At 27.1% G+C, this 14,781-nt stretch overlaps 1 protein-coding gene across 1 annotated transcript in view; it reads left to right on the plus strand.

Moving 5' to 3' along the window:
• Positions 1–14,781, plus strand: part of LOC111619662 (phosphoacetylglucosamine mutase-like) — a 31,611-nt gene that overhangs the window by 4,182 nt on the left and 12,648 nt on the right. The window contains exons 4-12 of the mRNA XM_023361429.1: positions 584–679; positions 3,712–3,785; positions 3,868–4,001; positions 7,946–8,098; positions 8,221–8,263; positions 9,050–9,174; positions 11,597–11,713; positions 12,828–12,929; positions 14,563–14,615. Coding sequence (XP_023217197.1) covers positions 584–679; positions 3,712–3,785; positions 3,868–4,001; positions 7,946–8,098; positions 8,221–8,263; positions 9,050–9,174; positions 11,597–11,713; positions 12,828–12,929; positions 14,563–14,615 — 897 coding nt within the window. The remainder of the gene's footprint in view (positions 1–583; positions 680–3,711; positions 3,786–3,867; positions 4,002–7,945; positions 8,099–8,220; positions 8,264–9,049; positions 9,175–11,596; positions 11,714–12,827; positions 12,930–14,562; positions 14,616–14,781) is intronic.

The following is a 14,781-nucleotide window of genomic DNA, read 5'->3' on the forward strand; positions in this document are numbered from 1 at the left end:
GCACGTCTTTTTATTTTACCCGCAACTCCCCGTGTATGGCTTTGCGACCCCCCCTGGGGATCCTGACCCACAGGTTGAAAAACACTGCTTTAATGTATCTCTCTCAACAGAAATTTATGTAACTCTTCATGTTAAAAATTTAATTTAATATTGACACAGCATGTTTTGTCATTTTAAGAATCTGTTTCAATAAAATTTAAATGTAATTTTGAATGTAAAATATTCAAACTTATTTGAATTTTTTTACATCTCCATTCTTGCACACACTTTGATTTAGAAGCCATTCTGAAGAAGACATTTTTGTATTGTCAAAAACATTTGAAAAAAAGACAAATATATCAGTTTCTACCTTGTTCTGATCTTTTATCTCACACCCAGAAACTGATTTCTGTTTTGTAGAACAATTTGGATTTCTGAATTTATATAGCAATTAATGAGATTCTAAATAGATATTAATTTCTAATAAATTAACCTAACACGTTGTTTGTTTGTAAGTTTATATATAAGTTATATAAATTATATAAGTTTATATATACACACAAATACTATTTCACAAAGTAAATAATTAATATTTCTTATATAGAGATGAAGATATAGCTACTTCTTTGAATAAAATTATATGTGATGCTGATATTAACATAAAAGAACCAGCTCAAGTATTTGTTGCACATGATACAAGGTAAATATCTATTCAAAAATATAAACAGTAAAAATTTACTCTTTTTATTATACAAGATTTAAAGGTGTAAAATGAGCTTTAATTAAATTTTTTTACAGGTTGAATAATATAGATAATCTGCTAGAAATAGTCACAGTTTTGGCTTGTGTTTTTATATTGGATTGAATTAACATATTACTTATTTAAACTTATACTAATAAAATATGAAAATTTTAAATTGTCAAATAGATTTACAAATACAGGCATACCTCGACTTACGTCGTTTTGAGTTACGTTGTTCCCGATTATACGTCGTTGTCAAAAAAATATATGGAAAAATAAATATCAAGTTTAAGTCATTTTATTCGACTTTACGTCTGTCTGCCACAAATATTGAAGTCATAATATCACTAGAAAAGCGTTTAAAGCACATAAAATCATATTAAAATATATACTAGTATGTTCTGTATTTACAGTACATGCATTCGTAAATTTAGAATACTTTTTCTGTACTATATTAAAAACTAAAATTTATTTGTTTGTAAGCTTAAAATAGATTTTTATTAATCATATATTATTAAAAATGCATTAATAAATAAAATACAAAACCAGAAATGGTAATTTATGGTTTAGCCTAGTGACAAGTAGATTCGAAGACAAGTAAATTCGACTTACGTCGTTCTCCTGGAACCAATTACCGACGTAAGGCGAGGTATACCTGTAGGTATCAAAAATAATAATATATTTCTCTCTTTAATATTATAAAAATTATTTTAAATTTTTGGTATATAGTCATATTTATTTTGATATGTATGGTATAATTAGTTTTAATCAGTCCAGCTGTGACTGCATGCAATGTGGCTGTGTAAAAGTTCAAATGCTCTTCGAAAAGTCCAAACTTCTGATAAGTGCATCTTTTAGAAAAAATGTTTTGAATAAAAGTTTGATTTTTTTTTAAATGTAGGATCATAATATGCAATAAAATAATGGGATTTTCATTTAAGAAAGTGAAATTGACTATTTTTACCATTGTCATCTATGATGAAATTGACAGTGCTGTCTTGAGGCAACATGTTGAAATCTAACATGTTTGATTTATCGAAACTTTTCAGGATGCATATTTTCCAAATTATTCCAGTGGGTTGATTAAAATGAACCACTCAGTATATACTGCCCATTATTATCCTTTCAACAGTGGAATAGTCAGGTATGGTGCTACCCCTTAGTAGGGGAGAATAAATGTGTGAAATTTTTAGAGTATTTTTCCACGCGTTTTTTTCTCATTACTATTTTGGAAAAAGATTTTGTAAACAGTTCTGTCTAGTAAACAAAAGTCTTTTATTATTATTATATAATTCATATTTTATGTGAATTTTTTTTGTGGTAGTTTTAGGCTAGTTTTTGGCGATATCCCCAAAAGAATTTTACGTACATGTTCATCCCTCACCACTGCCACACAATCGCCCTTGACAAATATATTCGTCGCTCACTGCTGAGTGATTAATATCTGGACACTGTCAGATCATTTAATAAAATAGCTTTTAGGTAAGCAATAAATTACAGTCGACCCCCCTATAACACGGTAGATACGTTCCGTTCTTTATGAATCCATTTTGTACGAGTCCTTGCCAATCACAGCCCGACATGTGTGAAGTTTACGGACTATGGCTGTTTGAAAGGTTTTCTTCCAAAAAATTAATCGATTCCTAGACTAATTCGACTCAACATTTCCAAAATACGTATATTTTTTGGGAATAATCCGTTTAAACTATGCTATAAACAAAAAATTGTAGGATTTCTTACCGAGTGTGCACCGTTCGACGTCGCCATTGCTTAAGCTTGTTTTCGTCGTGGAGCAGCGCACCAAACGGCGGCCGCAATTTCTGATAAGTTATTTTTCTGTGAAAACTTCGTTGAACTTTGGAGACATCATTAATATAAATAATTTTTATGGCCGTTGAATAAGAAATGTTTCTTTCACAAGAAATGTATAAAATTAGTGCTGTATTAGACTTACAGTACCTAATTTACATACTGTACAGACGAATAGTAAACTCAACTTACTCGCCTAAACTCTCCGTAGCGTGGCGCTGGACGGCGGAAAGTATATATATAATTATAATAAAGTTACAATAAATTAAGTTAATATATAATTATATATACAGTACCTAATTTATATATAATTAATATATAATTATATATACAGTACCTAATTTATATATAATTTATATATAATACTGTACAGATGATAGTAAACTCAATTTACCCACCTAAACTCTCCATAGCATGGCGCTGGATGGCGGAAAGTAGTTCAGCTGCCCGATGACGTTTTACCAAATTATAGGAGTTTTTTTACCATGTTTGTATGGATACCGTCACAATTTTTTCGTTGTCATATAGGAATCCGAACTATAGGAACTCGTGTTATAGGAGGGTCTACTGTACTGTATTGGCTATAAATATGTTTGTTAAGCTTTGAACAAATCTTAGTAAAGAGGAGCATGAAAAATGCTGCACTCGGTGAAATTTATAGGCTTTCAACAACGAATGATGCCACATTTGCAAGTTTTCTATATGAGATATCATAGTCACTTTTGACAGCCATCATTATGAGACATTCCAAAGTTAACAGTTAGAGAAATCATATATAAATGAAAAGGGCTGCCAAGATATCCCAGAAAAAACTAACAGAAAGAGACAAGACAGTTTTGTGCAAAACTCTCATGCAAATCCTGCATCAGAGTTCTTGGACAGCTGTCAGTACAAATACAGTACAAAGGATTCCCATGCTATGAGTTACAAACAGTCAAGCCAATGTTAACAAAGCCAACTGTTCACAAGCCAATGATCTATAAAAACTTAATTATTGATTTTAATTAATAGATAAATAAATTAATAATTAAAGGTTATTACTATGGTATTATAAAAAATATGAACTTAATAACAATTTTAATTTAGAATTTAACATATGTAGAAGAATGAACTTATAATTAATTGGCATTTAAGTCTTATTAAATTTTAATAATCTATATTAAAAAATTTTGTTGTAAAAGATTTAGCAGTCCGCATCTTTGTGCAGCAGTGAAAATGGGTGTAGAAATTTTGGATGGAAAATTGAGAGATTATGGTAAATATATAATGGTTTAAAAATGTAAATTTCTATAACTTATTTTCAGATTATTTTTGATGATGATATATATTTAAAATAGGCCTTTTAACTACACCACAATTACATTATATGGTTTGCTGCTATAATACTAAAAACAAATATGGAGAAGATACAGAAGATGGTTATTATAAAAAATTATCAAATGCTTTCATCCAATTAAGAAAAGATAGTTCTGTGAGTATTTTAAAAATAAATATACAGTAGAGTCTTGCTAGTCTGAACTAATTGGGACCAAGCTCAGTTCAAATTAGCAGATTTTTTAATTATCTGAATAATTGAAATAATGCAGAAGCAAGCAGTAAAACAGGTCTGGTTTATATAGATCCAACACTATCAATGATGTCAGTGCCCTACTCTGGATAAGGGTGAAAGTGAAATGAAATTGGTAGTAGAGTTTGGAGTGGGCAAAGCCACAATAACCGACTAGAAAAAAGTCGTGCAAAGATCGAGCAGTTTTGTGCCTCTACTTCAGAAAAATCAGTTGAAAATTGACAAACAGCAAGGTCATCCACATTTGACAAGCTTAATGAAGCCTTATTCATGTGGTTCACTCAGGAAAGAGAAACACCCTAAGTGGACCTCTTGTAGAGAAAATTTCCTCTTCGCCGACCAAAACATTTGGATTTGCGGTGTTTGGTCTAGCGGGACTCTACTGTAAATTCATCTGATAACTGATCTAAAGAATTACAAAATTAATATTAGACATATTTTTAGTATTTTAATTACTGCAATTCTAAAAATTTTTTATATACATAAGTATAGTGTAAATTATACTTTTTGAAAATTTTCATATCTTTTTGATTTTTTGTGGTTTAATTAATGATGATTAATTAACTTGCATAGTTAAAAATAAAATCATTTTATTTGCTGTTATAAGAAATTTTAAAAAGACTAATAAAATTTTTCCTTATATTATTTTATGTTTTTTAAACCCATTTTACTGGAAAATAGATATACTACATATCTTCAGATTTTTTTTTCTATGTAGATTCTATGTTAGACTGGATGTTGCTTTTCAGAGATTAGGAAAACTGGTTAGACTTGCATAACTAGTTACATGACAAAGGACAAAGATTATGCAAAAGATAATGCTGACTTGACTCACAGAAGGTCAGCACTGAAAAAGGGGAGAGTAAAACAAGGTTACTGTCAGTTCCCTGAGAGGTTAGCAATGCCACCAACCTTTTATTACTTAACAGGAAAAATGTTTACAAACATTACCATGACACAATGTTTTGTACTTATTAATGTCATATAATATTTAACAATAACTTCAATTTTTGATTCCGACACTGTTGTATATGAAAGGAATTTAGTGCTGAAAAAGATATAACATACTTTTTTAAAGTTTATATATTATTAACATATCCAAATATAATACAGAATACACAATTCCATTAAAAAAAAAGGTAGAAAATCATTCTTATCATCATTCTTATCAGATATAACAGGAATTACAAAAAATTTGTATGACCAGAGGCACTAAAAACTATCACATAGATGAGCATAATGATGTAATGAAATGCAAATTAACCCTTTACAAATTAATTTAAATTAATCATGAATAAAATAATACTATCTTATAATGTCCAAAAGCTCCCTAAGCTTTTTACAGACTGACAAGATGTCCAAGCATGGGCTTCCAGCCCCAGTGTTTCCAGAATTAGATGGACATGACATCTAGAAAGATCCTTAAACTACTTAAACTATCTTCAAGCTAATAACTTATAGCTTAAATCAAGGAAGAGAACAGGTGGACTGAAAACGAAAATACTGCAAAGAAGTATAACTGAAAAACTGAAAAATGGGGTGGCCTAGAAAGACGAAACTAACGGGGAACAAAGCACTTACTAAGGGAAAGAATTACAAAGGGAAAACTAACTACAAAAAACAGAAACCACAAAAAAGCAAAAATATCTGACTTCGAACTGACATCGAAAAAGCTATGAAAATGGTTAGGCAGTTGAAACTGGCCTAGTATAGTAAGGCCTAACTTTGAACTTAAACTGAAAAGGCTGAAGAACAACTCAGAAAAACCTAAATAACCAAAAATACCACAATGCAGTAAAACCAGAAAAATCCAAAAAACTCAAACTAGTTGACTGAGAAAAACCAAAATCATAGAGGAAGCTAAACATCTGAAGACCTAACTACAAAAAGAGAACTATCTAACTTAGACCTAAACTAAGACAAGACTAACTAACTGAAAAACACCTAAAAACTGAAAATTTATAAAAGCCAGCCAAAAACAAGGTGATCGAGTGGAAGTTGAAAAGGAGTAAATTTAAATTGATTAAATCAAAGAAACTAACTGTTTTTGCCTGGCAAAGCCAGAACAGAAACTGAGCTAGCTAAGCCTAACAAATGAAAAACATGTGAAAATGGAAAATCTAGCCTATTGAGAACAAAAACCTGACTCAAAATCTAAGCAGTAACACAAATATTAACTAAAATGACAAAAAAAAAAGCAAGAAAAAATACTGAATAGAGCCTAAGAAACACAAAAGTAGACCTCAGCAAAAATCTCACTAACACAGACAAGAAGCAGAGGAATTTTTATATAAACTGATTATGTAAACAACAGAGGGAAGTAATGAAAAAATTCTGGCTACAAGAGAAAAATACAAAAAAGGACAATTGTGCATTGGCTAAATTTTCAATTCAAAACAGGTTTGAGTCAATTTCAGAACTATGCAAACTATGGAACAAAGCAAAAGCTAATGTATCCACTAGTACCACAATGTAGATTAGAACTGAGATTCTTATCCTATATTCTGGCATTAAACCACAACTCAATTCTGCACAGCAAAAAGATGACTACAATGAACACTAGAACACTGAACATTTGAACAATGGTCCAATATTGTTTTTGGATGAAATAAAGTTCTGTATCTCCTTTACTAACAGGGTTCTCATGTATGGCAAAGGAAGCATGAAATCTAAATTCCACCTGCTGCAAGCAATCTGTAAAGTATTATGGTGTGTTGGTGCATGAGTGCTGAAAAGGTAGAGGAAATTATGTATAGTCAATGCCAGCATGAATTGTCAAATTTACCAAGAAATCCTCAAAACACTCTTGATCAGAAAACATTTTTGGAAATGTCAAATTCATTTTTCAATGTGATTTCATTCTGAACATAAATCAGCATCAACCACTGCTTGGCTTAATGACAAAAAAAATCCAAGTTTTACTCTGGTCTGCAAATACCCAACACAAATGGATCAGATTCGGGGCAGATCTACATAGGAACTAATCAGGCAATTTTTGTGGGGCCCTCAACACTTGGGGGCCCCACAAAAATTGAATTATTATCATAAACTTTTAATACTTTTTCATTAACAATGAGCACTTATCAATATAAAGTTTGTCATTCAACACCATTTCATAAATAAATATATTTCAACTCTGATTTTGATGTTATTAAAAATGAATTTTAAACCCCAATTGAAAGATTCTTAATCTAACAAAAAGTGGGGCCTCATTGAACTTCAATAAGCACTAGGCCCTGAAAAACCTAGATCTGCCTGATCAAATTGACTATAATGGATGAAATAAAGGCATCATAATCCCAAATTCCCAGAATGAATGAATGAATGAATAAGCTGAAATTCCAAACTTTTCATGACTTTACAGACAATATACTGTACATCTTGCTTGGAGCCTTGTAACTCCTGACATCTGTCATCATCTTATAGAATTCATGCTCTGAAGACTATGTGCTATAATTAAATTTAAAGAGGTCCTACCAAAGAATGACTGACTATATTGAAATTAGTATGGTTTGAAATAAAACAGTTTCTACCTGATTTGTTTGCATTCTTACTTTAATATTTTTAAATGCAAAAATGCATATTCTGTTCTTTTGAAATGGATAGTATTATTTTATTTATGATTGATTTAATTTTTTGTAGGACTAATTTGCATTTCATTATATTATTATACTGCTCCTATACATGGTGGCTTTTAGTGTCTAGTCATATTTGTAGGACATGATTATTTAGCTCCCATATTTCTGCAGGAAGTTCTTGACAGCATATAAATTGTTTTTAATAATCTAATTTTTTACAACTATTTGTAATATATAAAATTTTTATTAAAAAAAAATATTTATTTTCAGGTTGATAGCAAGAAAAAATATTTACCAACTGTAAAATTAGATGGAGCAAATGGAATTGGTTCTATAAAAATAAAATTATTACAAAAATATCTAGAAAATTTTCTTGATATCAAGCTTTACAATGATGGAAGTAAAGGAAAACTCAATTATAAAGTAAGATAAAGCAATATGTGATTTTTTTTGTTAGAAACTTTATATTTGAATTCAGTTATAAATAAAATAGTGAAAAAATATTAAATGATTATTTTAATTATTTTCTGCTCTTTATTTGATAGTGTGGGGCTGATTTTGTTAAAGTTCAGCAAAAATTGCCAGAAGGTAATATGAATATCATTACACAGTATTTTATTATATTAAAGTGTGAAGAATATAAAATATGTAACAAATCTTTTATAGTTTACGAAAAGTTATGAATCAAATAAATTTATTTGATTTACAATTAATAAAATAATTCTAATAAAAATGTAATTTTTTGATATCACATTCTGGTAATAGTTAAAAATGTTTTTTTTTTTTTAATTTTAGAGCAAATAAAATTTTAAAATTTGAAATAAGTGATCATTGTATGGAATAAAATTTGCATTTTATCCTCTTCAAGAAGATATGTTGAATACATTTCTAATGAATTAAATTTAGGAATTTATTTCTTTGTATGCAATATTGTATGCAAATGCAACTAATATCATATATATATCAATCAATTTTGTATAAATTTTTGGCACTAGAAATGTTTTTCTGTTTAGTAACAATTCTCTTTTCTCATAATAATCTTTCTCATGGCATTATTTTGCAAATGATAAATTTTGAAATAATTATCAATATAATTATTAATCAATAACACTCAATAGTTTTATTATTAAATTACTCTTCATAAAATGTAATTGTGTTTAAACAGAAATATTTTCAAAATTCACAAAAAGTCACGATGATAAAAATATTTTAAAATTTATTATTTCACTTCATTTAACTCAATGTTAATATTTTATCATGGCAATATTTTAGTTTATAATATAATTTTGTTGTATGTATTATTAATACATTTATATATTCTTGAATATAAATACTTTATTAAAATGTTACATTATTATTTTTGTCAATAATTAGGCCTTTCATTAGAAGTTGGAGATAAAGGACTTTCTTATGATGGAGATGCAGATAGAATAGTATATTATTATTTGGATTCCAAAAATACATTCCATTTGTTGGATGGAGATAAAATTGCAGTGTTGGTATGTTTAATTGAAATTGGATTTGTAAAAAAGTTATTTTAAAATGAATAAATATAACATTTACTGTTTTAAAAGTTATAGCTTGATTTTTTAAATTTATATTGTTTTTATAAAATTGGTTTTTATTATATAATCAGTTTTCTTTGCATAATAAATGAACGTATGCATCTATAAATAGCCAAATATAAACAAATTTTTGCCACATTTGTGGAATAAACTTAAATATAATTTGATCAGTAAATTTATTAATGATTAGACATCAATATATCATTATTTCACAGTAATTTTAATAATTAGGTTAACTAATAATGTAGATACCTAGGAAAAGATTTAAATTTCAATTTGCAGCTGTCACGTCATTTGTATACACATTGATAATTATTTTATCCAAACACTTTTTCAGACATATTAATTCAGATTTAACAGTATTATTATATACCTATTATGCATTTTAGGTTATTTCATTAAAATACAATACTAAATAATCTTTGGTGTGATCATGTTTATTATAAAATCATTTTTAAAATAATATATAAGAACATTAATATATATATTATTAAAAAAATAATAATATATAAGAACATATATTATTAAAAATGCATAAAAAATTAATTTTAAGTGTTTTATAGTCAGCAAAATGACTACACAATAAGATCTAAGTTTAAATCCTTATCCAGAATTCTAAAATTTATAACGGGATAAATGAAGTTTATTCACCATGATAGCTTATGCCATTATAAATCAGATCTATAATTTACAGAGTATTCCACATAAAGAGACAAATATATTTATAATTTAATGATTTATTATATGAGAATATAAATAATTTTATATATTTTATTGGGGCAGATTTCTCTCTTTTTTCAGCAATTATATAATGATCCATAATATTTCTTTAAGTTTTTACATATATATATATACATATTACAATAGCTAAATGTTTTATTAAAATGCATCAGAATATCTTTTATCGTATCAAATTATTTTTAAGAATAAATTTTAATTTGAAATAAAAATACAAATTTTATGTAAAAAATTTTTCAAGAACAAAAGAATTACCAAAAATATATAAAAAATAATGTAGAATTTTATATTTGACTTCTGTATATCTCAAATTTTTTTTATCATATTTAATTTTTATCATATAGACATAATATTTCAAATCAAAATATAATTTTTAAAATTTTACTATATATTTATTAGTATATTTGATAAATATGTGATTATATTTATTAAATGAAAAACATGTATATAAAACTTATAAAATTAAAGAAAATTCTTAAAATACACAATACGTAAAAGTGTCTTCTAACATTGTCCTTTTGCATGCACATGAGGGAATTAAGTTTTATGACAGAATTGAACTTTATTTGACCTAAGATTTCTTAGAGGATACTTTATTTACCTCAATATGCAAAAGTTTTAAAATCTTTCCTCTGGCAACAGCACAATTAAAAAATAATAAATATATTTGATAAAAATTGTTAGGACAAATAGGTTTAAACTTACACTTCTTAATGACAATGTTAGAAGACATTTTTATTCAGGGCTGTGGAGTCAGAGTTGGAGTTGGGAGGAATTTCTGACTCTGACTCCTGCATTTTAAATTTACTTTAGTTTTTTTATTTAAATGAAAGAAAATTTATTATATATTTATTAATTTTTAAAACTCTTTTTGTATTTTGTTATAATTTATTTATTTTAAATACAAAATGCATCAATTTAATTTATTAAATATGTAGTATTCATTGTAGTATTTGTGTTTAGTAGTTAAATTATTTTGACCCAATTGAATTTGAATATCTTTGAAACATTCCTTTATTATCCCTGCTCTAAATAAGTATTCTATTTTTCTGATGAAAGTACATATTTTTCTTTTCTTAACAAGGGGCTGAAATAGCTAGCTAGATCGCACACGTTTTAGTTGGACTAACTCTTCTGGAAGGGTGAAATTGAGGTGCAAATGCTGTCGAATATATGTAGATGTATAATTTTATCTCTCCTTTCTCCTCTTATTAAATATTTGTTAAAAATTAATTTTTTTATACAAATAAATATTAATTTAAATATTAAAAATACTAACTATAAAGTATTTGGGTAAATGCCCCAGGCTCCTTTTAGAGTTTAGAGTAGTGTACCCCCTATGAGCACCTCTGCCCCCATAAAATGGCTTGGTATTTAATTTCGCCTGAGTCGGGAGTTGGAGTTGGGGTTGGCCTACTAAAATTATCAGAAGTCGGAGTTGAGAGTTTTTTTACTGATTCCGCAACCCTGCTTTTATGTATTGTCTATTTTAAGAATTTTCTTAAATTTTGTAAGTTTAAACTTATCTATCTTGGAAATTTTTATCAAATATATATAAAAATTACATAAATGTTGTTATTTGCTTATAAAATAACTATTTATTTATAAATTATTATAGGTTGCAACTTATTTAAAACATCTTCTGAATGCTACTGGATTAACAAATATTAAACTGTGTATTGTTCAAACAGCTTATGCTAATGGAAATTCAACAAATTATATTTCTAATACATTGGTAAATAAAAATTGTTTTTATAAATAAAATAACTGTAGTGATAATAGAGGTGGGAAATTCATTTCTGCTTCTGGAACTAGAACTGTTGGAACTGATCCAAGTGAGGAACATTCAATTGGAACTTATTTAAAACATCTTCTGAATGCTACTGGATTAACAAATATTAAACTGTGTATTGTTCAAACAGCTTATGCTAATGGAAATTCAACAAATTATATTTCTAATACATTGGTAAATAATAAAAATTGTTTTTATAAATAAAATAACTGTAGTGATAATAGAGGTGGGAAATTCATTTCTGCTTCTGGAACTAGAACTGTTGGAACTGATCCAAGTGAGGAACATTCAATTGGAACTGTTAAGCTAGATGATTCTGTTGGACTAGACAGTCCTATGTCAGTTTTCTGTATGTAATAGAATGTTTGTGTCTCTCTGTTCTTAGCTTTTTGATCCATCTGCTCCAATTTATTCTTGCATAACTCTTGAGGAAAATATAGAATACTATGAAACCTGGACACCTTACCCCTGATTTCATCCCACCCTTATTAACTCCTAAACTCTTTGTCCAATATGTACCAAATTTTTCATACTTATTTTCTGGGACTTCAAAGCAAATATAGACTATCATGAAATCTGGACATTCCACTATTCTCCTGATTTGATCTCCTTGACACTTTGTAATATGGCTTTCATTTTAATGTTTAGCCTTCTTATTTTTTGGCCAAGCAATGCCATACATATCTGCTAGTTACTAATAAAACAAATAATTACTAACTCTAATAAAAAATATAATTTTTAAAAATATTTTTGTAAATTTAAAATACTCCTTAATTTGATTATTTTGAAAAACTCATGGAACATCTTCATTTAGTTTCAGTAGAAAACCAGATAAAGAGTTCAGTTTTTCCTGAAAAGCTATAATCATAAAAGTACAAAACAAGGAACACATTTGTAGTTCTGACTAGAACTTTCTTAGCACTTAGTGTGGAACTGTTCTTAGTAGTTTTGAGTCTGGAATAGTTCTGATCCAGAACTACCCACCTCTAATTGATTAGATCAAGTTTTATAATAAAATGAATGAATTATTTGACAAACAAAAAATTAAACTTTCCAGAAAATTCCAGTTGCTTGTGTTCCCACAGGAGTTAAGCATCTTCATCATAGAGCTCAAAAAGAAGACATTGGTATTTACTTTGAAGCAAATGGTCATGGAACTGTAAGCATATTTTAATTCTTTTGTTATATACATAATTGTTTCAATAGTATAATACATGTACAGTACTACCATTGTAGATGAAAGGAATTTAAAGCATATATAGAAAAAACTGAATATACAGCAGTTTATCAGGAAATATCTAAAAGCAGATAGAATTACAATTGAATTTAAGTTTAAATGTTTTATTAATATTTTGCCATTTATTGATCAAATTTGGTTGAATTATTTATGAATTTAACTGAGATTATTATATATGGAATAAGGAGTAAGATATCAAGTAATGAATTATTTATAAACAATTATCTGATACTCAGTTAACTATCATTAAATGAAATAAGCCAGAAATATAAATAGAAGAATACATTTAATAATATGCATTTCCAAACTTTAAGTTTTCAGTTAATCAGATCATATATTTAAAATATATGTCATCTGTAATACAAAATTTATAATTAAAACTAAAGATTGTATATGATTAAATGGTCCTAGTTTATATGAAAAGTTAAACAAAATTAAAGATTTAGAAGAAAAAATATATATTTCTTACTAGACTATACAATTACATGAGTCCATATCTTCTATCCCTTCACACGCTTATTGTAGAGGCATTAACAAGTATACGGCGGAACCGTCCTTTTATTTGAGGCTACTGTCCGCCAACAAATGTAAAAAAGTTAAAAAGTCCTCTAGCGGTGGCACATACAATTCATAAAAATTAATAATTACATTAACAAAAATTGCCGGGACAAATTCATATTTAGAAGAAAAAATATATATTTTTTACTAGACTATATAATAGTAGCCTCAAATAAAAGGGCGGTTCCGCCGTAGACTTGTTAATGCCTCTACAATAAGCGTGTGAAGGGATAGAAGATATGGACTCATGTAATTGTATAGTCTAGTAAGAAATATATATTTTTTCTTCTAAATATGAATTTGTCCCAGCAATTTTTGTTAAAAATGAAAGATTATTAGATAAGTGTTATAAAATATAATTTTTTCAAACAAGATAACTCTTAATTTAGATTATCAGTTTTCAATGTGTATTAGTTTAATAAGTAAACTCTTAAAATTCACAAAATTTAAAACATTCAATTTTAATATGTAAATGTGTGTAAAATTAATAGTAGCACACTGTTGTTTATCACATATTCACACATATTTAGAGATTAACATAAGTTGTTATGTTGATCTCTAAACATTTTTTAAAGATGTTGATTATATATTGACTGTAAATATTGAATATAAATTTGGATTAGACCTTAAAAAAATAAAATCTAAAAAAAATGAATACATTTGATAACTAATGTTTTCTTTCAAAGTGTGACATTATTCCAGAATGTTAAATCATTGATTACCATTCTTATATATTTTATCTAAACTAAAAATTTTTATTAAATGAATACAGTTTAAAATATAGACTATATTTATTTATGATACTTAATATTTGTTGTATACAATTACATACTTAAATTTAAGAAAAAATAAAAATTATTTTTAATATGATTTGATTTTTATTTTATTGTTCTGTATATATGTCAAATTTACTTTAATATTATTTTGACTTTTATAAATTACTTATTTAGTATATAAATAAAATAATTTTTTTTTTAAATGGAAAAACTGAAAAAAGGTCTTATTTAATGAAGCAGTTATCAATGAAATAAATGAAGTTACCAAAAACAGGTTTGGCTACAATTTTTTATAACTTTCTTTTATATTATGATAAAATATACAAGGTAGCTTTGAAAAGTTTGTGGAAAATGTATGTAATTCTGAAACACAGCATCATAGGGTGCTGGTATCAAGTTATTACATTCATGATTGTGTTATGATATGTGTAAGGGTTGAG

Source organism: Centruroides sculpturatus, unplaced genomic scaffold, assembly GCF_000671375.1.
Source record: "Centruroides sculpturatus isolate CEXI.00-Female unplaced genomic scaffold, Cexi_2.0 scaffold25, whole genome shotgun sequence".
Lineage (NCBI taxonomy): Eukaryota > Metazoa > Arthropoda > Arachnida > Scorpiones > Buthidae > Centruroides > Centruroides sculpturatus.